Genomic DNA, 23178 nt, shown 5'->3' on the forward strand with positions numbered 1-23178 from the left:
CCAAGGTAACACATCAGCAATCTGGTACCTTCACTGAAGGATGGCCAATTGTGTCCGGAAAACCTCTGTTAGCTGGGAAGGCACATGGCTGGCATCTGCTCCCAAGTTCTGGTTTCAAAATGATTTTCTCCCAGGATGTTCCTCTCTGGGCTGCAGTTCCTCAAAAATGTCACTGTTGCACTTGGGGTATTTGTCCTCTCTTAGCTTCTCTGGAGCAGGAGTCTGCTTTCAATGACTGTCTTCAAAATGTCTCTCATCTGCAGCTCCTGTGCTTTCTTCAAAGTGTCCCTCTTGGCTGTAGCTCCTCTTCAAAATATCACTCACAGCTGCACTGAGTTCCCTCTGTCCATCAGCTCATTTATATGGCTCCGGTGACTCAATTTAGACCCACCCTGAATGGGTGGACCAATACCTCCTTGGAAATTATCCAATCAGAGTCATCACCCACAGCTGGGTGGGGCACATTCCAAAGAAATCTAATCCACTATGGTAACATCTGCCCACACAAGATTACATCAAAGATAATGGTGTTTGGGGGACACAATACATTCAAACTGGCACAGAGACCATACTTTTCAGTTTAAGTTCAGTCTTTATTTTCAGCTCAGGAATTGAGGTAATTATGTCAAGGTACCTGCATGTGCTCTAAAGTCCTGCAGTTTTATTATTTGTGTACTATTACAAGATATGCAGAGGTGGTAACAGAAGTGTGATGAAGTAGAAAATACATTGGAATAGTAATGTAAAAAATCAATGGATAAATTACAATCCTAAGTAGGTTTTTATTGTTTAATAACACTTTAATAGCATTAAAAAAGTACATATTTAGCAAGAAAAATTGTTAAGCTAGCGGCACATTGAGGGAAGGCCCTTTTCCTTAATCCAATTTTTTTAGTGACTTCATCTTACACATTAAAGACTGAAAATTTGGGAAAAACTTTTTGAATTTTTTCATGACTTACAATTTGTGGAAAACAAAGTTGATTATATTTTCTCATAGAGGAGTCATGTTAAAATGGGTTATATTCCTGAACTAGGATTCAACATTCAAGTAAATCATTGGTTAACCATCAATGTCATAAATGCTAAAAAAATACAGCCACCCTGAAAGCTTAAACTAATTTAAAATACTATTTCCAGTTCTACACAATGGGCATACCTATATGCACACATTGATTACAAAAGGTATTTTCATGTATTATAAAGTGCACATGTAAGAAAATGTAATAAATGACGTAAAACTAAGTATTTGCTATCATTAACATTAAATAATTTTACTTATCCTGAAATTTAGAATGCTGTTAAGAAAATAGGGTGACAGTGGATGGCACAAGGCTCCTAAAAAAGTTGTCCAAATACTTAACTTTCTTTTGATACATTTTCCTGAAACAAGCAGAGGCATTCAGTAACCCACTGATGCTCCAGGTGTTTCTTCACAAAATGTTTTCAAAAGAAATAGTTGACCTAGTATGTGTCCCCTTCAACTTTTCAATTTATGCAAAGGTAAAATGTCCAAGGTCATTCTGCCCAGCACTTACTGGATTGCTATTATCAGAGTACTTTTCACTTCATGAGAAAACTAGAAGGATCTAGCTGGTCACTGGCACCAACTTTAAAAAAGAGCTTAAGCACACCTTTGTCTTTGGTGAGTTGGCCAACAGGAATGAGAATACATCGATACTGGGTTATTTGCAAAGCAGAAAGCACTATTCAAAGTCCATTAGAAATGCTATCCTTACAGCTAAGGCTCAAGAAAGAAATTTAACTTAGCTAAATGAAATGAATCACACATCTGTTTTCCTCTTAGCCTCTTCAAGTTGGCTTTCTTGAGTTAGTTTGAAGTATGGGTATTTAGCAAGTGGCTGGTATCAGGTTAGGATCAGGTATTAGGTTAACTGGAGGTTTGTGGAACATCATTAGCAAGAGCTAATTAAAGGAAGAGGGAGTTAAGGGACACTGGTCACACAAACATCAAGAAGTACTGCTAAAAATAAGCACCCAATCCTTCACACCTACACACCACGAGGGATAGATATGTTAACCATAGGAATGAAATCCAAAAACCTTCCCAGCCTGGTTAGTTTAACACCTAAGAACTTGCTCCAGCGCTTATTTAATCAGTGTTAGTTTAGGAATTATTTTGGGTTAATCTTTGCAGTACCCTGTCCATTTAGGCACCAATTATGCCTTCTATGCATTCGTTGCCTCCCCCGGATTAAACCCTCCAGATACCACTGTTCCTGCTGCAGCTGCTGCTTCGTATTTTTTAACTGGCTTTGAGAAGCCTCCAATTCCTGACATTGATGAAGGAGCTGCAGTCTTTCCTTCTGTAACTGGTCATTCTCTCTGTTAATGCCACGGTAGAACTCAAGAGTATACTGCTTTGTTGTCCATTCCAAGGCCTGACTTTTCCTCTTAATCTCCCTTTTATTTTTCTTTCCCAACTCCCTCATGTCTGGCTCACTCAATTGTTTGTCCAGTAATGCTTTTTCTTGGAGCAACTGGGTCTTTGTTTCCTCTATCTTTGCTGCTGCCTCAGTTTGGGCTTTCTTTTTTGCGTTCTGCAATGTCTGCACTTCCGCCTGCTGTTTTTCCTTTGTTATCGAAATGTTCCTCATTGCCTTCAACTGCTGCTTCAGATTGAGTTGGATCTTTTCCTTCTGCAAGAGCTCGGCTTTAAGCACTGAAATTCGTTTTGCATATTTGGACGCTGATTCTTGCCTACGTTGTTCAATCTCCCCGCTTTTTTGTAAAAAGTTGTTCCACAGCTTCTCAGGTTGCCTTTTAAATTCTTCAGTTTTGTTGGCCAGGTATTCCAGAAAGAATTTGTTTTCAGCCTGGACAACTGTCTTTTCAGTGCGTAGATGCATGTTATCCTCCAGGAGCTGTTCCTGCTGGATTTGAGTCTGTATCATTTGCTCCTTCAACTCCTTCACTGCCACCAGTGTCTTCTCTTTAAGCGTCATCTCGGGCTTTATTACATTCTCTTCCTTGAAAAAACCATTTATTAGACCAAGATAAGGTCTTGAAGAAGGCCTTCTGGGGCTCTCAGCAAACCTGAAGGAGGAACACAAGTGAGACATTCTCCCATCAATTCTTAAGGAACATGTAGGAAATCATTTTTTAAAAATGCACATTTTTAAATAAGAGGAAGTAATTTTGAGCACCTCTTGTGTTCTAGAAATAGGCAAGCATGGGGAATACAGCTAGGGGTAAAGATGAGGCACTTGCATTTTACGGTTTACAATATGCGTTCACTACGACCCTGGGAGGTATTATCTTGATTTTAAAGATGAGAAAACAGGTTTGGATACTTCAAGTGACTTGCCCAGCAAGTGGCAGAGCCTGGATGTGGCACCCGGATCTTGTGACTTACTGAACACTAAAAAAGAGCCGCAGAAATCGACTTGGGTAAGGCTGGAGTAGGAATAATTTTTCTCGGCTCCTTCGTTACCTTTCCCGAGCCCCCTTCTGAACTCACTCGTGCCAGGAATACAAGCGCTCATCCCCAGGGTGATGGCGATTGTGTACTTCACTGACGGCGATTGCCGAGGGGCGAGCGCTAGTGTCAGGGGCTTGCGACAGGTCGGGACAGCATCCAAGTGTGGAAAGTTTTCGCAGTTTCTCTGTTCTGTGTTCAGCGCGTCTCGGCGCTTCCCAGCGACCCCAGGAGTCGCTTCCCGCCCCAATCTGGGCCCGTCCGGCCTTCAGTTCTTTAACCTCCTCGGCTCCCGAAAAAGCCCTGGCAGCCAGTCCTCCCGCGGCTCTGCTCCCCGCTTCTTGGGGGCCGAAAGTAAAACTCACTCTCCTCATTTTCCTACTGCGGGAGCCTTGCCCTCGTGCTCCCGTCTCCTCTCGCCCTCCTGGGGACCAGGACTCTCCCCCTTTTCCTGGCTCCCTTCGGCACTCCTCTTGGTTGCCTAGCGTCCCCACTTCCCCGCCACTGTCACCAGTTGGTCCCCAGGCCGGCACCGGGAGAAGCACGGGGGCCCCACCGGTTCACCCCCTCCGCTTTCGGGCACATTCGTCTCTATGCTCATTCCCAGCCCAGAGCATCGCGGATGTCTCTCTAGCCACTCATCGTCTCTATCACCGGGTAGGCGGAGCCAGAAGGAAGATGGCGGCCGCCGCAGCTGGAGCAGAAGCTCAGGCTTCGGGTGGTACTCAGTCCCCTCTCTGTCTGTTGGTGCTGGGAATGGCGGGATCTGGAAAAACCACCTTTGTACAGGTGACATATACGGCTTGGGCGTAGTAGGGTGCGTGCGAGAGGCTTTCTGTGGTGGGCGGAAGTCCAGGGAGAAAGGGATGGAGGTCTTTGGGGAGTTGGAAGTTGACCGGCGCGTGACTTTGGAGGACTTTCCATTAGCATAGGTGACTTCCTCGACATAGTCTTCTCGGAATTTAGCCTGGGTCAGTTAAGACTCTCTGTGCACTCTCAGATAAAATTGCGAATTTTTCATAGGCAGAGATTTAGAAGCAACTCCAGCGATTAACACAGTGCTAGCACACAGGTTCTCGGAGAAGATTTGTTGAAGAGTTATTTATTGTTCATCTACCTTGTTCCAAGAACTGGGGATACAGTGAAAATGAGATTGACGAAGTCCCTGCTATCATGGAACTAATATGTTTATGTTTTGGTGGGGGAGTCAGAAAAGCCCACTGACGTACACACAAAAAAGTGCTAGAGAGTAAGGGAGACTCTGTTATATGGGTGACAAAGAATGACAGCATTTGAACTGAGAGCTGAATGTTGGAAGTGAGCATGGGGGCTGATGTTTCATGTAGACGGAAATGCAAGTGCAAAAATGCCTTCAGGCATGGTCGATAAATGAGTGGAATTTCCCTCTTGTCCCCTTATTTTATCTTCTTCCTACTCCCCTCCCAATGTCTGCAGAGGCTCACAGGACACCTGCATAGCCAAGGCTCTCCACCCTATGTGATCAACCTGGACCCAGCTGTGCATGAAGTCCCCTTTCCTGCCAATATTGGTGAGTCAGCTGTGGGAGAGCTTATGTGAAGTGCCTCAAAGGGACTGGAAAGCCTCAGCTTTGCAGTCTTCAGTGCCTTCATTTTTCATCTTCTCTAAACTATCTACTTTCATTTCCCTTGGATTTACTAGAGTCCCTATTCAGCCTTCTTCTTTATTCATATTTTCTCTTTGTTTATTCCTTCCCTTTACTACATTTCTTTACCTCCTTTCCACTTAACCTTTGTTACTCCTCTTTCTGACCGTAGTGTGCCAGGCTATTTTTATTGGGGAAAATGAAGTGATGTAAAGTCAGTCCTCTCACTTCTAGATTATAACCCTTTCAGCAGATTCTAATGCATAAACCTTTTCCATTTAGTTTATTTTCTCAAAGTTTAATTGGAATTTAAGAGTTCCTGTGCTTTAGTTCACTCCCCAAAATGTGTGTGTGTATATATATATATGTGTGTGTGTGTCTGTAGCTCTGGGAAGAGTTTCCTGATTTTCATCAGATTCCAAGAAGAGTCTGTGACTACAAGAAAGATTAAGAATGAATGTGACCCAGTGTCATGATTCTTGATAGGCTCTAGGCTTTGTGATTTCCAGGCCATTGCTGTGTGCTAATCCTATTCCTCCCTGTCTCTTCTTAATCCCGAGTAAGCTTCTTGTACCCCAAACATACTAATTAAAGGAATACTGCATTAAGAAGCAGAGATAATTTTGGGAGGGGTTTGGAAAACATTGCCTATCTCACTTAAAAGATGAAGTTCCAATAGTTGATAGGGGAGGTCTGCAGACTGGTGGGTAGGTTTAGTTAGATATAACTGGACAGGTTAAATCCTTCTAAAAATTCATGTCTGCATTGCCTTTATCACCGGCAGACAATTAGAAAGAAACAAACTTTTTTTTTCTTGATTTAGCAACCTTTTTTTCTGTGCCTATCTATAGCCACTAATGTATTTAATTCATATAAAATTTTTCACCTTGTCTCAGACCATCTGTATCATACAGTTTGAGAGCTCCTGTCCTAACATTCTTCATAGGCTACTTGGCAGTTATCCTTTGTATGGAAGGAAACCAATTTGAAGGTGAAGAAATTTGAGAAAGCTGACAAGAAAAGCCTAGAAAGCTAGTTTTAGTTTCTTGCTGGTAAGGAAGGTTTTATCAGGGCACCTTTTTCCCTTCAATTCTTTCTCCTCATGGTTCTGCTTCTTTTCCCATTGCAATTCAATGCTCTTATCTTAAAAATGTAGAAAATAGATGTGAAAAGTAACTCAGATACTTAATATTTCCTCATAGATGACTCAAGAGGCCTGTCGGTTTAGGACATTATAGGTGGAGGGTCTCAAACTGTATTGTTTCTTATGTGTTAAATTCCAGTTCATTCTCCCCCCTTCTTCCCCAGATATTCGTGACACCGTGAAGTATAAAGAAGTCATGAAACAGTATCCTTTTCCATTTCTACTTTGATGTTGACTCATCCCTGGTTCATTACTGTCTATGTATTTTATGGCTTTGTAAAGATATACAAGCAAAAGCATTTGATTGCTTTCAAGTAATTTTATTAGGAGGAGATGGATGATGGATGTGGGAGAAGTGTTATAGATCAGAAATAATAATTTTAGCTTGTGATTTCAGTTTTCTTACCATCTCTCCAGAAGGTGGGTCACTGTGATTAGAGAGCTGTGAGAATGAGAGACTGGCTGACTGCTTGGCCTGGGTCCCACCAGGTAGCACTGCATTAGAACATATACCCCATTGATCACCACGTCTTCTGACTGGGAAATTGAGAAATCAGTAGGCTTAGTGAGATTAATTCTTAGTATATTGCTTTGTAAAATGTTCTCTCTCCCTGTAGGTTAGTCTAGGTAAGAAGGCTAATTGTAATCAGCAAGTTGCTTGATTAGTAAGAATCAGAGCAAGGAATGTTATATAGATGATTGTTTTGGTTTGCTAAAGCTTCCGGAATGCAATATACTGGAAATGGGTTGGCTTTTACAATGGGAATCTATTAACTTAAAATTTACAGTTCTTAGGCTGTGAAAATGTCTAACTTAAGGCATCAATAGGATGACACCTGGACTCTGAAGGCAGGTTGCTGGCATCCAGGACACCTCTGTCACATGAGAAGGCACATGGTGACTTCTGCTGGTCCTTCTCTTCTGGGTTTTGTTGCCTTCAACTTGGCTTCTTTCCTCAGCTTCTGTGTCTTTTTCTGTAGGCTTCTCTGGATTTCATCTCTTAGCCTCTCTGGGTTTTTCCTGTCTTTTATTCTCTCAAAAAGGGCTTCAGTAAAAGGATTAAGACCCACCCTGGGGCAGGCCTCAACTAAAATAGCCTAATCAAAAGGTCCCACCTAAAATAGGTCTGCACCCACAGGAATGGATTAAGAGAACATGACCTTTTCTGGGGTACATAACAGCTCCAGACTACCACAGTGATCTTAATGGCTAATGCCAACATGCTTTCCATTACATATTCGTCACTTTAGTTTCTTCATTTTGCTTTGCCATCCCTAAAACTGATAAATGAATGAGGTAGACCATGATAGTGAATTATTCCCTGCCTGGTTAAGGTTGTGTGGTATTTATTGGTCCAGGATTGGGTTGCCAATATCCATTAATGGTACACTAATGTCATACTGCTGTTTGTATGACTGATACCCTGGGAATGGACTTTATAATCTAAATTGATCTGTAAACAATTTGGACCCTTAACCTAGTGTCTAGGTATGGACTTGGGCCCAACGGTGGCATAGTGACCTCACTCAATCTCTTTGCTACCAGGTTTGATCAGGTATGTCTGTCTTTATTCATATGGATGCAATGGTAAAAACTTGTGACTCTTAAATGACTTAGCTTGATCACATTGGGAAAGAGGAAATGTGAACCCGAGCATAAATATAGATGATAAATGGGCATTTTGTTAGGCAAATAAGTGGTCTATGAGTGGTGGTCAATTTTTTGAGACATTTCACATCTAATAGGTGTGACAGCAAGAAAAACAAAAAAATCAAGAAACCTAGGTTCACATCTTGATCTATTCCTGGCTTGTTGTGTTACCCTGATAGCGAATAGAGTAACAGGGGAGTAGAACAGACTAACAGGCACAGAATGGAAAGATAATGGGGCTTTTTATTTGTGTCGAGTATCTGTCATCCTTTAGGCTTTCTCCGTCACCTACTTCCCTAAAGGTATTTTTTAATCATTAAATTGTTACCCTTATATTACTCCATGACAACATGTACTGAAATGCCAAGAGCTATGACTTGGCAGTGACAGATGAAGTCTTTAGCTTTCCAGTCCCTTTCACCATGCCCCAGGGTGTTGTTATAATGCCTCTGATATGAATGTGTTTCTTCAGAGCAGTGAGTTTATTAGTGATCCTGAGATTGAGAACAGAGGTTCAGTAGCTGATGGTACCTGTGAGATGTGCCACCCTGGAAAGAGCTCTGTGATTTTGTGTTGAAATCTGATCCTGTTATTGCATCTTTTTCTTTTAGGTGATGAAATTTATTGAGAAGGCCCAGAACATGTCGAAGTGAGTGATTTCAGTTTAACAGTTGTTTGCTACTCTAATCAATTTGTTCCTAGGCTTTTTGGAGGATTCTGGTATACCATCCAATTCTGAATGGTTAAGACACAAATGAATCAATTAAGAGTCAAAAAAGGTGGGCAAAAAATCACTAAGATGCTATGGAATGTGAGCTAAATTTCCTGTTATCACATCCCCTAATTACTTTGGTATACTCCCGTTGCTTTTTATGAGTGGATGTCTCAATAGGAGGTATTCTGAAACTTTGTCCAAATACAGTTATTTGTTTACCTGCCTTCTCTTGGCATGCATGTTGGCATCAAAGCTTCTAAAATACCTTTCAACCCTTGTTTAAATGAATATAATTTATCTGGTTTACAGGAAATAATTATTTTTTAACTTAAAAATTATCAAAATAGAAAATATTTGTTCTTATTACCCACAAGAAACTTAAAATTTGTTTTTTTTTTTTTTAAAAAGAAAGACAATTGCTTTTGTAATGAAGGGTATATGCTCATAAAGAATTCATTGTTACCATGCATAACATTTAAAAGGTCTTACTATCATTCTGATTCACACTAGAAATAACTATCATTTACGTTAAGTGGCTAGCCCTCCACATGTTTCTATGCATATATAGATAGAAATATGGATGGAAAAGGTGTTTATATAGGAAAGGGATCATACTAGAGAGATGCTTTTCTTTTTTTTTAAGTTTAGTAGGTTTTATTTAAGTAGTACAATTCAACTTCATTAATTTGAACTTTTCTAATTTGAAATTTGAAACCATGTAGCTCTGGAAAGTTTAAGTAATCCAGGTAAGAATACAAGGAGAATACTGAAGTTATGTGAGAGAACACATTACTTTGAAGCTCTCTATACCTAGAAGGCACACAATAGTTATTAAACACCCAGTGAACAATGGAAGCCTGAAGTTCTTCCTAATCACAATTTACATATTAATTATTTTAAAGGAATCCTTGTATAGCAAATTAGTCATTTTAGTTCAAGCACATTAATTTGTGCATATGTTCTGTCTTTTGGTGATAAAAGGTGAACTGCCTGAGGGTATTCCTTATCTTGTTCAGCTCTTTATTGGGGAATGGACATAATACAGTGTCTTCTGCCGAATATAGTACTCACCAGATATTTGTAAAAAGAATCACACTGTATGATGTACTTGAAACTAATTCAGTTGTCTTATAGTTCACATTTTTTTTCACTAGTTTGTTCTGATCTTTCTTACAATTAGTCCTAGTTTTACTATAGTTCCAAAGAACAAACTGTCTACTCCTTTATTAACTTGTACAAATTTATTTTTAGTAAAAATAAGGATACAAATATTTTCCATTTGTAGTTGGTAATCTGTGGTATTCAAAACCATTCCCTTACTTCAGGGACTGCTGTAAACTGCTGGGCCACTTCCACCTTGTTTGAGAGAGTGGCGCCTCCTAGAGCTGTGCAGTGTGACAGCCTGTTCATTTCCTTTTCTGGCTCAGGACAGAGAAAACTTTATTCATAAGATTCTCATTCTGCCACAACAGAGATTTACAATTCAGCATTATTTTTTTTTTTTTCGTACATTGAAGAAATATTTATGAAGCATTTTTCATGTGCCAGGCACTATTCTAGAATATATCAGTGAGCAAAACAGACGAAAATACCTACTGCCCTGGTGCAGCTCCCATTCTAGAGCATAAAATCTAAGAGTTGTTCTGTTGAAATTAACATTGTGCAGAGGCTCAAGACTGACATCGATGTTGTGATATAAATCTTATGTCTGCTTACCTATAAGGTAGATTAAAAAGCTGTTACCATCCCTATTTGATCTGAGTGAAGGCCAGTATCTAAAATGACTTGTCTAAAGTCATACAACTAATTAGATGATCTGGTATTAGAACCCAGATCTTGTCACTACAAGTTAAATGTTTAGACTGAAACTGGAAACATTATGAACAGCTTACTTAGAGAGGTAATTAAATATGAATGTGTATGGAAAAAAATATTTAATTGCTCAGTGAACAATTTCAAGGACTGTTATTAACCTAATTTCAAAGACAATTATTAATCTTAAAAAGAAATATTTCAAAATTTGATTCATTGAGAAGTCAAGTCTGAATACAGGCATTATAACACTATAAAAGAAGTTTGATCTCTGTTCTGACAACATTGGAAGACTAAACTAAATATTAGATGTCTTTATTTTTTCTTAGTCTAAGAGGAATGGTCTATCTTGGTAATCAAATAATATGTACTTACAAAAAGTGATTTACTTCATAATTTCTCAATTTGGGTTTTTCTCGGGATTTGCCGTACCTTGTCCTTCCTTCCAACCCAATTCTTATCTTGACTTCTCTTCTTCATCTCAAAAAGTGTGAGGATGTCTGTCCCATTCCAAGTGTTGTTTTAATTTTGTTTAGCCTTTGTAATGATCTGGTTCTCAGTTAATAAGCTGTCTCTAGAATTTGAGTTTAGGAGAAGGGAAGAATTTGTAATGGTGGTAGAAGCTGCTAGAGGACAAGGTGACCGCAGGGAAGAGTAGTTTTAAAGGGGAAGTGACAGAAAGGAGTCAAAGAAGGGAGACAGGGCTGGTGGTAATTGAAGTGGGGGGGTTGTTGCTAAATCACTGTTTTACACCTAGCTCCAGTTTCCCTGGCTCTCTAAGTGGTTACTGATGACCTCCAGGTGGTCAGTATGATGAAATCTAATGGGTAATGTTTATCCTCAGGATGTTGGTTGGCATACTGGAAAGAGTACACATTTTGAAGCCAGATAGCACTGGGTTTGAATCCTAGTTATGTGTATCTTGGGTGAATCACATAACTTTTCTGAGTCTTAATTTTCCCATCTGCCAAGTAGAGACAATACTGCTTTGAAGAATTGTGATAAAGTAACCATCTTATGCCTAGCACTTAGCCTACAGTCTGAATTATTATGTTTCTTATTCTGAAAAATGGAAACACTCTTCCTGATAGTCTCACACTTTTTTAGATTTAATCAGAAGATTCTGATCAAGGTAGCATTCTAGATTCTGCAGTGTGACTGTAACTGTCCTTGGCTGTGGAACCACCTGTCAGTCTAGATTACATACCTGAATGTCCCCCTACTTTTGGTGCTGAAAAAGTATGGGATGTGGCCCTTGAGTGAATACAATGATATATCTAAGATTTTCAAGAGTAGTCAGCCATCAGAGTCATTGGTAATCTTACTGGATGGTTTTCCAAGAGATTTACCTCCTGGCTTTGCTTCTCTCTCATTTTTAATGCATTATAGTTTTATAACACTCATAGTTTCCTACCCATTAGCATGAATATTGGACATTGAACAAGTCTGGGAGAATATGGTGTGCAGTTGAAGGGCATTAGGAGGAAGTTGGACTTAGCACTATGCAGAGGTTATTCCAACCTTGGGTAACCAGTGTTCAGTGTATTATGTGATGGAATACTGTATCTCTCAACATTGCACAAGTGTAATAGTTCTGTCGTGGTCTTTCTTGACACAGATATGTCTTGATCGACACACCTGGACAGATAGAGGTATTTACCTGGTCAGCTTCTGGGACAATCATTACTGAGGCGCTGGTAAGTGTTCTAGGACTTGTTGCTGAGGATAACTAGAGAGCTAGGCTGGATTAGCATCTTTTTATTGTCTGGGACTTTATATGGGAGGGAGTCATACAAGCTCTGCACAGCCTGTCTGAAGTGGTTTTCCCTTGCTGAAGAAGGTAGAAAGAGTTTGGGGATAGGTCATGAGCCCTCTGATCAAGGCTTTGATTATTTTGTGGCTTCAGGCATCCTCATTTCCAACAGTTGTCATCTATGTAATGGACACGTCACGAAGTACCAACCCAGTGACCTTCATGTCCAATATGCTGTATGCATGCAGGTAATTCGTTGCTGGTGGGCATGGTATTCCAGTGAGGTAGGAAGCCACCTTTTCTGCTTCATCCCTTTTGCTCTGACCTGAGTGCTTACCCCTAGATTGGTGCTCATTCTTATTTGCCACTGAGTTTGGTGGCTGTGAATTGGGGGAAGGGGGGGGTCAGAAGAGAAAAGAGGCACAAATGCCATTGGCATTCTCTCTCAGCAACTTCTGATCATCCTCTCTTGCTTGTTATAGAAATAGGTGGTATATGAATCAGAACCTTCTGATAGTTGCTCTCAGCTGAAAATCCAAAACTAAATAGGATAGGGCCCCCCTGGTCTAATGCTGTTTTTGCATGTTATGATAAGTAGAATGAAGTTATAAGAAGAGGAGAAACCATGAATAAGATGCTTTATCCATAATTCTAAAATGCACAGATTATCCCTAACTCTGGTGCCATTGGGAGAGGAAGGACATGCATCACTAGGCTACATTAGTGCATTGGATTTAGGACCAAGCCAGATTGTTATTCAGGCTGAGAAAGTTTGGTTTGGGGGCTTTACAAAAGCCATTACCAACATTTGCTTCTTGTGATATGACTTTAGGGTGTCCCTTCTTGTCAGATACAAGAAATCCTGGTCCACACAAATTTGATGTCTGGCAGCATTATTTCATTTTCATATTAATTGTTTAAAAGACAATTCATTACTTAAAAAACAAGACCAATACCACATCATTATTACTCCGAGAGAGAGAGAGAGTGTGTGTATATCTGTGTATTGTTTGCTTGATGGTGGTGGTGGTTTTCCTCCTGGTAGAGGAAAATACATGAGTGGCATTTAAAAATGGACACCTATTTAGAGTTGAACCCATTCCCCTTTTCTTTACTCAGTCCTAACAGACTGACACCAGGAGAGCAGGAGCCTAAGTGCTTTTATTAGTAATGTCTTGATGTTTGCCTTTCAGCATCTTGTATAAAACCAAGCTGCCTTTCATCGTGGTCATGAATAAAGTAAGTGGATCCTTCCAGTTGTGAGAACATTTCTTGGTCATCAGAACCTTTTGGTTGTTGGAAGGTTTGGGCAAGTGAGGATTATTTCAGATTTACTAGAGAGCGAATTAAAGTTTTACTGAAAGAAGGTCGTGGGTATGTCTAGGAAACGGAGTCAGTCAAATTGAATGAATATTTATTGTGACTCTCATCCAGTGTTGTTTTAGACTAGATAGAGTAGCTCTGCAACCCTAGTTTATAGGTTATCCCTCAGAATCAGGACTGTGTAAATGGGGAAGGGACTGCTAGTCTATTGGATGTGGCCATAAAACAAACAAAAACAAAATTCCCTCTTGTTGGGCAATGGCTAGGATGCAGGAGACTAATTGACTTAAAAGCCTGGGATGTGCTGGCATCCCCTGTGGCCATAGTCATTTGGCACTGGATAGTGAAGGGTCTGATCTAGCCAAGAGAACACATCTTTATTTAGTTACATAAACTACCCAACAGTCTTGGCTCTTTGTAGCTCAGTGCAATGGAGGAGAAAATAGGGGAAGCAAAGAAAGAAGAAAATATAGATGTGTGCTGTCATCACTTCATGAAAAAAAATTTTTTTTTGCTTTTGTTTGTTGTTTTACCTCATTTTTGGTCACTGATAGTTGACTTCTCTCTGGTCTAGACTGACATCATTGACCACAGCTTTGCAGTGGAATGGATGCAGGATTTTGAGACTTTTCAAGATGCCTTGAATCAGGAGACTACATACGTCAGTAACCTGACTCGTTCTATGAGCCTGGTATTGGATGAGTTTTACAGCTCACTTAGGGTAAACTTTCTCTCCTACTCACACATTCTCTCCAGATAACCTCTTAATCCTTACAGCTGGCTTTGAACCTAGCTTAGAAAGGAAGTTTGCTGCCTTCTGAAAAGTAACATTTTAAAGCTTTTAGAAACTGTGAAGGTTTAAAAGAAAAATAGGGGCACTGCCCTCAGAGTTTATGGTCTAGTTAGGAGGGAAGGCTATACACAGAATTGAATCATAAGATATATGTGGTAAGTACCTTAAGAAAGATTAGAAGTTCGGTGTGATGGTGAGGGTGCAGATCCTTTTTTTTTTTTTTGTCCTTTAAACTTTTTATTTTGAAATTATTTCAAACTTAACAACAGTTGTAAAAATAATACAAAACCCATACAGAGAATTCCAACATACTCCCACCCCCACCCCCCGGATACCAAGTACCAATTTTAACATTTTTCTACGTTTGCCATATTCTATTTGTCTATCTGTCAGTCATTCCATTTATCCATGTATGTGGATTCTGAACTTGTGGGTAGGTTGTATACATCGTGCTTCCTGAACACTTAATATTCCATGTTCATTTCCTAAAAACAAGGATATTCACTTACATAGGCACCTTAAGGATAGTTCTCTAGTTCAAGAAGTTTAACATTTATATAAAGCTTACAGTCTTTATTTCAATTTTTAAAATATATCCCAATAATGTCCTTTTGAGCCTTTTCTCCTCCATTCTTAGATCCAGTCCAGGATCCTGTATTGTATTTAATTGTCACTGTCTCTTTAGTTGTTCTTTTTTAATTTCAGTTGTGGAAATGTATATGCAATGTAAACTTTCCCACCTTAACCCCTCCCAAGCATACCACTCAGTGGGATTAATCACATTCAGTCTTGCAGCATCCTCACCACCGTCCATTACTACAACTTTCCCTTCACTCCAAACAGAAACCCTAACCCATAATGCATTAACTCTCCATTCCCCCTGCCTCCTGCCCCTGGTGACCTGTACTTACTTTTTGTCTCTATTTGTTTGCATATTCTCCAATATTTTCTTTGTGATTACTTAAGTTTAACATCTTAAATCTGTAACAGTCTCATTTGGTTTTATACCTACTTAACTTTAATAGCATACACAAACTATCTTCCTTTATCCCCTATCCCCCCACCTTTATGTAGGTCTTGTTACATTATATTTATGCAATGTAAGTATAAAACTGTTGATTTATTGTTACATTTTGTGCATTTGCTTTGTAGATACTGTAAGAAAGAGTGGAGTTACAAACGAAAAATACAATAGTACTGGCATTTATGTTCACCCGTGTCGTTACCTTTATTGAGATCTTTCATGTGGCTTCATTTTATTTGTAGTGTCCTTTCTTTTCAACCTGCAGAACTCCCTTTAGCATGTCTTGTAGTAGTGATGAAGTCCCTCAACTTTTGTTTATCTGGAAATGACCTAAATCTTTCCCTCATTTTTGAAAGACAGTCTTGCTGGATATGGAATTCTTGATTGGTGATTTTTTTTCTTTCAGCACTTTAAATATGTGTTCCTATTGCCTTCTTATCTCCATGGTTTCTGATAAGAAATAGGCACTTAATCTTACTGAAGTTCCCTTTTATGTGACATGTTGTCCTGTGGCTTTCAGAATTCTTTATCTTTGGCATTTGACAGTTTGATTTTAACATGGTATGGTGTGAGTCTGTTTGGATTTATTCTATTTGCAGTTCATTCAGTGTCTTTGATGTGTATATTCATGTCTTTTGTAAATTTGGGAAGTTTTTAGCCATTTCTTTGAATATTTTCTCTGCCCCTTCTCCTCCTGGGACTCCCACAATGTGTATATTGGTGTGCTTGATGGTATCCTGTAGATTCCTCAGGGATTCACTTTTGACATTTGAACCAAATAATGTACACCATACGAAAATATACAGTTGTTTTCCTCATTGGCATTTGCGGTACTTTTGACAGGTGGTAGGTGTCTCTGCTATTCTGGGAACAGGCTTAGATGAACTCTTTGTGCAAGTCACCAGTGCTGCAGAAGAATACGACAGGTGAGGATAAATGAAAATCTGATTGATGACATTCTTTGTAACTCACAATTCTGATGGTAGCAGTTATGCTGGGCAAAGCATTTAGGTTTACATAGTGTATGTATGCTATTTGCCATGCATATGTGTACTGGATCTGACTACATGTATGAGTAACAAGTCCCTATTCCTTTTTTTGTTTTAAATAAAAGTATAACATCTTCACTATACTGGATGATTAAGAGCAGGGCTCATCAGACTTTTTCTGTTAAGAGACCATAGTAAATATTGTAACCTTTGCCAGCCATACAGTCTCTGTCACAACCAATCAACTGGTGTTGTAGGGCAAAAGCATTTGTGGATAATACGTAAACATATGGGCATGACTGTGTGCTAATAAAACTTTATTAGCAAAACAGAGATATGGCATTTGACCCATAGGCCATATTGGCCAACCCCTGATTTAAGAGCATTCTTTGGAGTCAAGAAGGCATGGATGGGACCTCTGTTTCCTCCATTTAAAATATGAGTGACCTTAGAAAGTTTTCCTCCTTTTTAGAGCAGGGGTAATAATATTTATCACTAAGGTCATTGTGATGATTATTTGAGAAAATAAAAGAATATCTAAAGCACCTAGCACAATTCCTGACACATTATAAGCACTTTTCATAGTAAATGTTTTTTAGAACTATATTGTCATGGTTAATTATCGGATTCCGTTTACCTAAGGGACCATGGTGTGAGGGGACCTGTACACTTTCCTTTGGCTCATGGACTGATAGGCTGCTTATTAGCATGCTCCTTTGGGCTTCACGTTTAGCAAGATCCTAAACATGTGGTTCTCAGACACCTTGATTTTGATTCCTCAGAGAAGGATTTATTAATGTTATTAGGGCCTCAGGAGAGACTATTTTCTGTGTCCTGTCATTGATGTCCAGGAATTATATATTGGGCTTTACTCGTCTCAAACATTTAACCCAATGGATGGTGAAGCACGTCAATCATGGTCTCTCCAGTGTGAATTTTTCGAGCCCTGCAGTCAGGATTTGGTCTATTTGCTGGTTTCGGGATGGGGTAGGCACCTTGGCTTTGAGAGTCCATAGGGGTAGACCAACTAAGGCCCGTTACATTTGATGTTCGGAGAAGTGAGCTCTTTTGTCATCATCGGGTTCCTAGGAAAAGAGAGGTGATTGGGGAGAGGTAAGGACAGATGATTAAGCAAAGGAATTTAGAAAGTATTTCTCTTTCCAGGGAGTATCGTCCTGAATATGAACGTCTGAAGAAATCACTGGTAAGAAAGGAGGTCGTTTGTATATTTTAGAGCCATTAAAACACAACCACAAACAATGTTCTAATCTTAATGACGTAAATGTTTTTGTTTTGGTTATCAATGTATCTTTTGGATACTTGTTAATTTGTATTTGTAAATTTGTATATATGCTGTCTGAATGCAGAAAGGCCACTTAATTATTTTTCTTCTCTTTGTATTTGAATTTTAAACAATCTGATTTTTCTGTTTTTCTTGTTTTATATGCTAAATCTTCTTGTGCCCACCCCCACCCCAAGGTCCATTTAAAGGCTAGTTGTGTAATTTTTGTTTCTTAAGAACAGAGAGGTGGTTCACAACTCTTACCCAGATGATCAAGTGTCTTGCCTGCCTGGGCCACATTGGGCTCTCTGTTGTGAGCCTTCCTGCTGTGTTTACTGGAGGTTTCTTTTGATATGTTTCTGGTTCCAATATATGAATCTAATTTGGTCTGCAGAGCCCTGTACCCTGAACTTTTGCTACAGTCTGGGCCCACGCTGCTCAGTGTTTCTGGCCCCATGTCAGCCATCCCTTATCTGCTCAATATCTAAGTAGCCTCTGGTATTTGTATAGTTGCTCATCTCCACTTAGAAGTCTAGCATGTAACTCAGGGCTTCTTTCTGTTTCTCTATATATAGGCCAGTGCACAGAGTCAGCAGCAGAAAGAACAACTGGAACGCCTTCGGAAAGATATGGGCTCTGTGGCCTTGGACGTGGGAACCGCCACAGGTATTGCAGGGTCTCTTGGTGTTAGGAACTAAAAGGAAGGTACCGTTATTTCCAATCAGCAGGAATATGTGTGCGTGTATATACACATACGTAACTACATACATACCTATATACACGAGAGAAAGATAAAAGTGAAAGTAAATGTAGTATTTTATACACACAAAGACACACACACATACATATGTATGCATACCTGAGTGATTTGGAAAGACAAACCCCTAAAAATTGTATACTTTGGGTTCTTCCTTCAGTTAATATTTGCTTTACTTTGGCAAGATACTTTATGTCTACTTTATTATTTTTTTAACACTTTTTAAAAGTCCCCCGCCCTTTATTTTACAGTTTATTTTGACCTAATTTCAGATTTACAGAAAGGCTGCACAAATAGAAAGAACTATGTACCCTTCAACCAGATTACAGGTCTCATGTATATATTTTACATTTATATTCTTTTTTATTTGTGTTATTTATATATACCTGTATAAAACTTTCTTCTGAATCATCTAAGTTGCAGACATGATGCCTTTTCATCCTTGAATACTTAAGTGTATTTCCTAAACACAAGGACATATATTATCTTATATAATCTCAGTGCATTTATCAAAAGTGAGGAAATTAACATTGACACAATACTGCTACTAATGTATAATCCTATTTAGATGTGGCCAGTTGCCCTTTAGAGCAAGAGAAAATCCTAGATTGGCATTACATTTGGTTGTCATGTCTCTAGTTTTCTTTCTTCTGAAACAGTTCCTTATTCTTTCTTTATCTTTCATGACATTGGCATTTTTGAAGGATATAGGACAATTATTTTAAAGAATTTCCCTCAATTTTGGTTCATCTGATGTTTCCTCTTGAGTTGATTCAGGTTATGCATTTTTGGTATAACTTGACAGAAGTGAAGTTTTTTTTCAATGCATGGTATCTGGAGGCACATGATGTTAATTTGTCCCATTGCTGGCGATACTAATTTTGATTGGTTAAGGGGATATCTGCCATGTTCTTGCATAGTAATTATTTTTCCTTTGTAATAAGGATTTTGTGGGGTGATGCTTTGAGACTATGTAAACATCCTTTTAATTTTCAAATTCTCACCAGTTAGCTTTAATAGCCATTAATATAGTATGGATAGCATCCATTTTTCTGTGATATATGTTGCAACCTCTTAAGCTCCTAAATTGAGAGTGATCATGTGCCTTCCATGGCTTTAGGAGACTTGACATGATTTCAGGTTCTCATAGAGATCCCCCATCAGGCTGAATTCCTTGCCCAGGGATTCCTTGATTAGACTTTCTCCTGATTATTGGGACTTGACATTCAGTTTCCGTAAGTAGGGAATTTAACCTCTAATAGTATATTCTGTTTCCTGTTCTTTTCCCCTTCTATTTCTTGATTATTCTGGTTCCTCCATTCTGTATCATTCCACCTTGCATTCTCTTCAGAGCTTCTGAACTTATATTTCTACCAGAAAGCTTCCTCTGTGCTCCACACTTTTACCCGAGGCTCACCAGCACACTGCATCTGCTCAAATGTCTTTCAGCTCTCATAGGATAAACCATAGCTTCTTTCCAGCTGTGAGCTGATAAAAAAAGAATACTAAGCCAAGCCACTTGAGCATTATTTTCCTCATCTTAAAAATGAGCCTTCTTGGGCTGAGCCCTCTACCACGGGACTTGCCCTTGGGAAGACTCTTGCTGCAAAGGAGAGGCTAGGCCTGCCTATAATTGGGCCTAAGAGTCTCCTCCTGAAGGCCTCTTTGTTGCTCAGATGTGGCCCTCTCTCTCTAGCTAAGCCAACATGGCAGGTGAAATCACTGCCCTCCCTACTACCTGGGATCTGACACCCAGGGGAGTGAATCTTCCTGGCAGTGTGGAATATGACTCCTGGGGAGGAATCCAGACCCATCCTTGTGGGATTGAGAATATCTTCTTGACCAAAAGGGGGATGTGAAAGGAAATGAAATAGGCTTCAGTGGCAGAGAGATTCTAAAAGGAGCCGAGAGGTCACTCTGGTGGGCACTCTGACACACAATATAGACAACCCTTTTTAGGTTCTAATGAATTGGAATAGCTAGCAGTGGATACCTGAAACTATCAAACTACAACCCAGAACCCTTGAATCCTGAAGACGATTGTGTAGAGATGTAGCTTATGAGGGGTGACAATGTGATTGGGAAAGCCATATGGACCACACTCCCTTTGTCCAGTGTATGGATGGATGAGTAGAAAAATGGTAGAAAAATGGGAGCAAAAAAAAGGCACCCAGTGTTCTTTTTTACGTTAATTGTTCTTTTTCACTTTGATTTTTATTCTTATTATTTTTATGTGTGTGGTAATGCAAATGTTCAAAAATTAATTTTGTTGATGAATGCATAACTGTATAATGGTACTGTGAACAATTGAATGTACACTTGGTATGACTGCATGGTATGTGAGTATATCTCAATAAGATTGAATTAAAAAAAAAACAGGAGAGGGTGGTATATGAGAATCCTGTATTTTAAGCATTATTTTTCTGTAAACCTACAACTTTTCTAAAAAAAAAAAAAGCCTTCTTGGATTTGGAGGATAATGAAAGCACTTTGCAACTAAAGAGCTGTGGACATGTTTAAGCGGTATAAACATATAGTTAGAAGAGGTAAGAACCTGCATTTGTATTTTTCATGACCACTTTCATCCTGTCAGTTTATAATCTTATTTACTTATTCAGAATCACTTTTTGAAGGAGGCCTGTGCTCATGTCATACCAGTGATAGGTGTTTTCTCTGTAGACAGCTCTTCTCCCGTGATGGACCCTTCTGACCTGATCCTGACTCGAGGAACCTTGGAGGAAGAGGATGAGGAAGCAGAAAGTGATACTGATGATATCGACCACAGAGGTGAGAGGTGGCCAAGGTGGCTTCTTGCATTGTTTGCTTAGGAACTTATTATTGTTGAGAGAAGGCCTTAAGCATGCAGCCAGTACTAGGAAGAGGGCCTGGTGAAGGATACAGCACCAGGAAAGAGTTGCATATATTGGGAGTTCACATAAATGTTCATTCATTCTAGTGAGTGAACACTGAGCTGATCACAGGCCTTTTATTGGTCTTGTGTCTTCTCATCTTGAGGACCAACTCGATTTGAGGAATCCAGGAATTGTGTTTGTTTGTTGTTGTTTTAAGAATGCATAAGGAAACAGCAGACCTAAATCACTCAGAGAGGACTGTAACAGCAAGGACAGAATGGCTCTGGAAACCCAGAAGGGTTCCACTTGTTATAGTTTATAGATTATGAGCAGAATCTGTTTCTTGAAACAGCCCCAGGATTTAGGGTCTACCTTTGACCAGGAGGAACCTCTCTTAACTTGTTTGTGCTGGGTGGTAACATGTAAGTTGTCTCATTTAATGAGATTTATTGAGGTATAATTTACAAACAGTAAAACTGGCCCTTTTTGAGTTGATAGTTTGATGAGTTTTAACAAATATATGCAGTCATATATCCACCACCATTAAGATAAAGAACATTTCCATCACCCCTAAAAGTTCCCTCATGTCCCCACACACTTAGCCTCTGGCAACTACTGACCTGATTTCTGTTCTTATGATTTTGCCTTTTCCAGAATGTCACATAAATGGAATCATACAGTATTTAGCCCTTAGCATTTAACTACTTTCACTCAGCATAATGCTTTTGAGATTTGTCATTGTTGTTGCATATATCAGTGGTTTTTTCTTTTTTATTGCTGAGTAATATTCCATTGTGTGGCTATACCACAATTTGTTTATCCATTTACCTGTTGATGGACGTTTGGGTTGTTTCCAGGTTTTAGCTATTATAAAATAAAGATGCTGTAAACATTCTTAAACAGATTCTATTTGTGTGGACATATGTTTTCATTTCTCTTGGATTGAAAATACTTAGGAGTAGGATCTCATTTTAACTACTCCATGAGGGAGATTTCTCCCCATAAAGAAATTATACATTTTGGGCAACATGATAAATAGAGCATGGTTCTGGGACATGTTTCTTTATTGGGAGAAGCAAGCACTTAGTTTCTTAGAAATACTCTTTCTGATAGGTGGCTGATAGCAGCTCTAATCTCCCTAATGGGAGAGAATTTACAAAGAATTGTCCTTTTTTCCTTGCAGTTACTGAGGAAAGCCGTGAAGAACCAGCGTTCCAGAATTTTATGCAAGAATCAATGGCACAGTATTGGAAGAGAAGCAGTAAATAGGAGAGAGACTTTAGGAAACCTCAGTTGTTTCTGGAAGTCCAGAGTTTTGGAATTCTCTGTGAAGACGCTATCCTACCTCTGATTGGGGCCTACCATAAAGGACATTTTTCTTCAGAGTAGCAGAGTTTTCTTACCAGGGAAATCTCATGACCTGGAAGGTAGATGCTGATTCTTCTAGGCCTTTGCCGTGGTCTTAAGCAAGGAAGGATATACTAACTGTTCTTGGAAGTTAATGTCCCTTCAAGTGTTATTTGGAACTCAAGTACTTTTGCTGCTGATGGATGGAAGAGAGAGACTGAACTTACTCTGTTGGTGATCATTTTGAATCTGTTATTAGGCTGGATCTATAGACTCTACTTCCCCAACATCTTGCTATTGATTCTACACTATGAATTCCCCTGCTTCTAGCAGAAAGGGAGAGGGAAAACATAAACTTCTACATAGTGGCGGTGAAGTCTCTTTGACAACCAGTCACTTTTGGTATGAAATGTGGCTCACACCGGGTAGCTCATCATAGGACCTCAAAGTGGACATCTGTCGAAGAAAGTGGGCAGAATACACTATTAATGAATAAGAGTTGTGCTTTTGACGGTGACCTGGATAAAGAGTTCTCAATTCTAACTCCATAAGCTTGTCTGTCATGATTTCAAAACAGAAAATTATATATCCCAAATAAATTCACTTCTGTTCAACAGGGAGGCTTAAAGTCACCTGTCCAAAATTGTCTCAATAAGGTGATGTTTACTAAAGTT

General features: G+C 39.3%; 2 protein-coding genes across 4 annotated transcripts; one reads left to right on the forward strand and one right to left on the reverse strand.

The window, feature by feature from the left end:
• Positions 1-451: 451 nt before the first annotated feature.
• On the reverse strand, positions 452-10769 carry CCDC121 (coiled-coil domain containing 121). Of its 2 annotated transcripts, none has more exons than XM_037813437.1 (2): positions 10760-10769; positions 452-3057 (listed from the first exon to the last, which is right to left on the reverse strand). In XM_037813437.1, the coding sequence occupies exon 2, from the start codon at positions 2964-2966 to the stop codon at positions 2136-2138; it is 831 nt and encodes a 276-aa protein (XP_037669365.1). In that variant the 5' UTR covers positions 2967-3057; positions 10760-10769; the 3' UTR covers positions 452-2135. The 2 variants fall into 2 exon arrangements, with proteins under 2 accessions (XP_037669365.1, XP_037669364.1); XM_037813436.1 differs by lacking the exon at positions 10760-10769 and adding an exon at positions 3482-4040.
• Positions 4072-23052, forward strand: GPN1 (GPN-loop GTPase 1). Of its 2 annotated transcripts, none has more exons than XM_037813440.1 (14): positions 4072-4228; positions 4895-4988; positions 6372-6411; positions 7696-7762; positions 8469-8506; positions 12003-12081; positions 12291-12385; positions 13331-13376; positions 14035-14181; positions 16121-16203; positions 17431-17470; positions 18124-18214; positions 20970-21092; positions 22341-23052. In XM_037813440.1, exons 1-14 carry the CDS (start codon positions 4118-4120, stop codon positions 22424-22426), a joined length of 1140 nt encoding a protein of 379 aa, XP_037669368.1. In that variant the 5' UTR covers positions 4072-4117; the 3' UTR covers positions 22427-23052. The 2 variants fall into 2 exon arrangements, with proteins under 2 accessions (XP_037669368.1, XP_037669369.1); XM_037813441.1 differs by having other exon boundaries at positions 20985-21092.
• Positions 23053-23178: the final 126 nt, after the last annotated feature.

The sequence above is a fragment of the Choloepus didactylus genome, chromosome 20, assembly GCF_015220235.1.
Source record: "Choloepus didactylus isolate mChoDid1 chromosome 20, mChoDid1.pri, whole genome shotgun sequence".
NCBI classification, from domain to species: domain Eukaryota; kingdom Metazoa; phylum Chordata; class Mammalia; order Pilosa; family Megalonychidae; genus Choloepus; species Choloepus didactylus.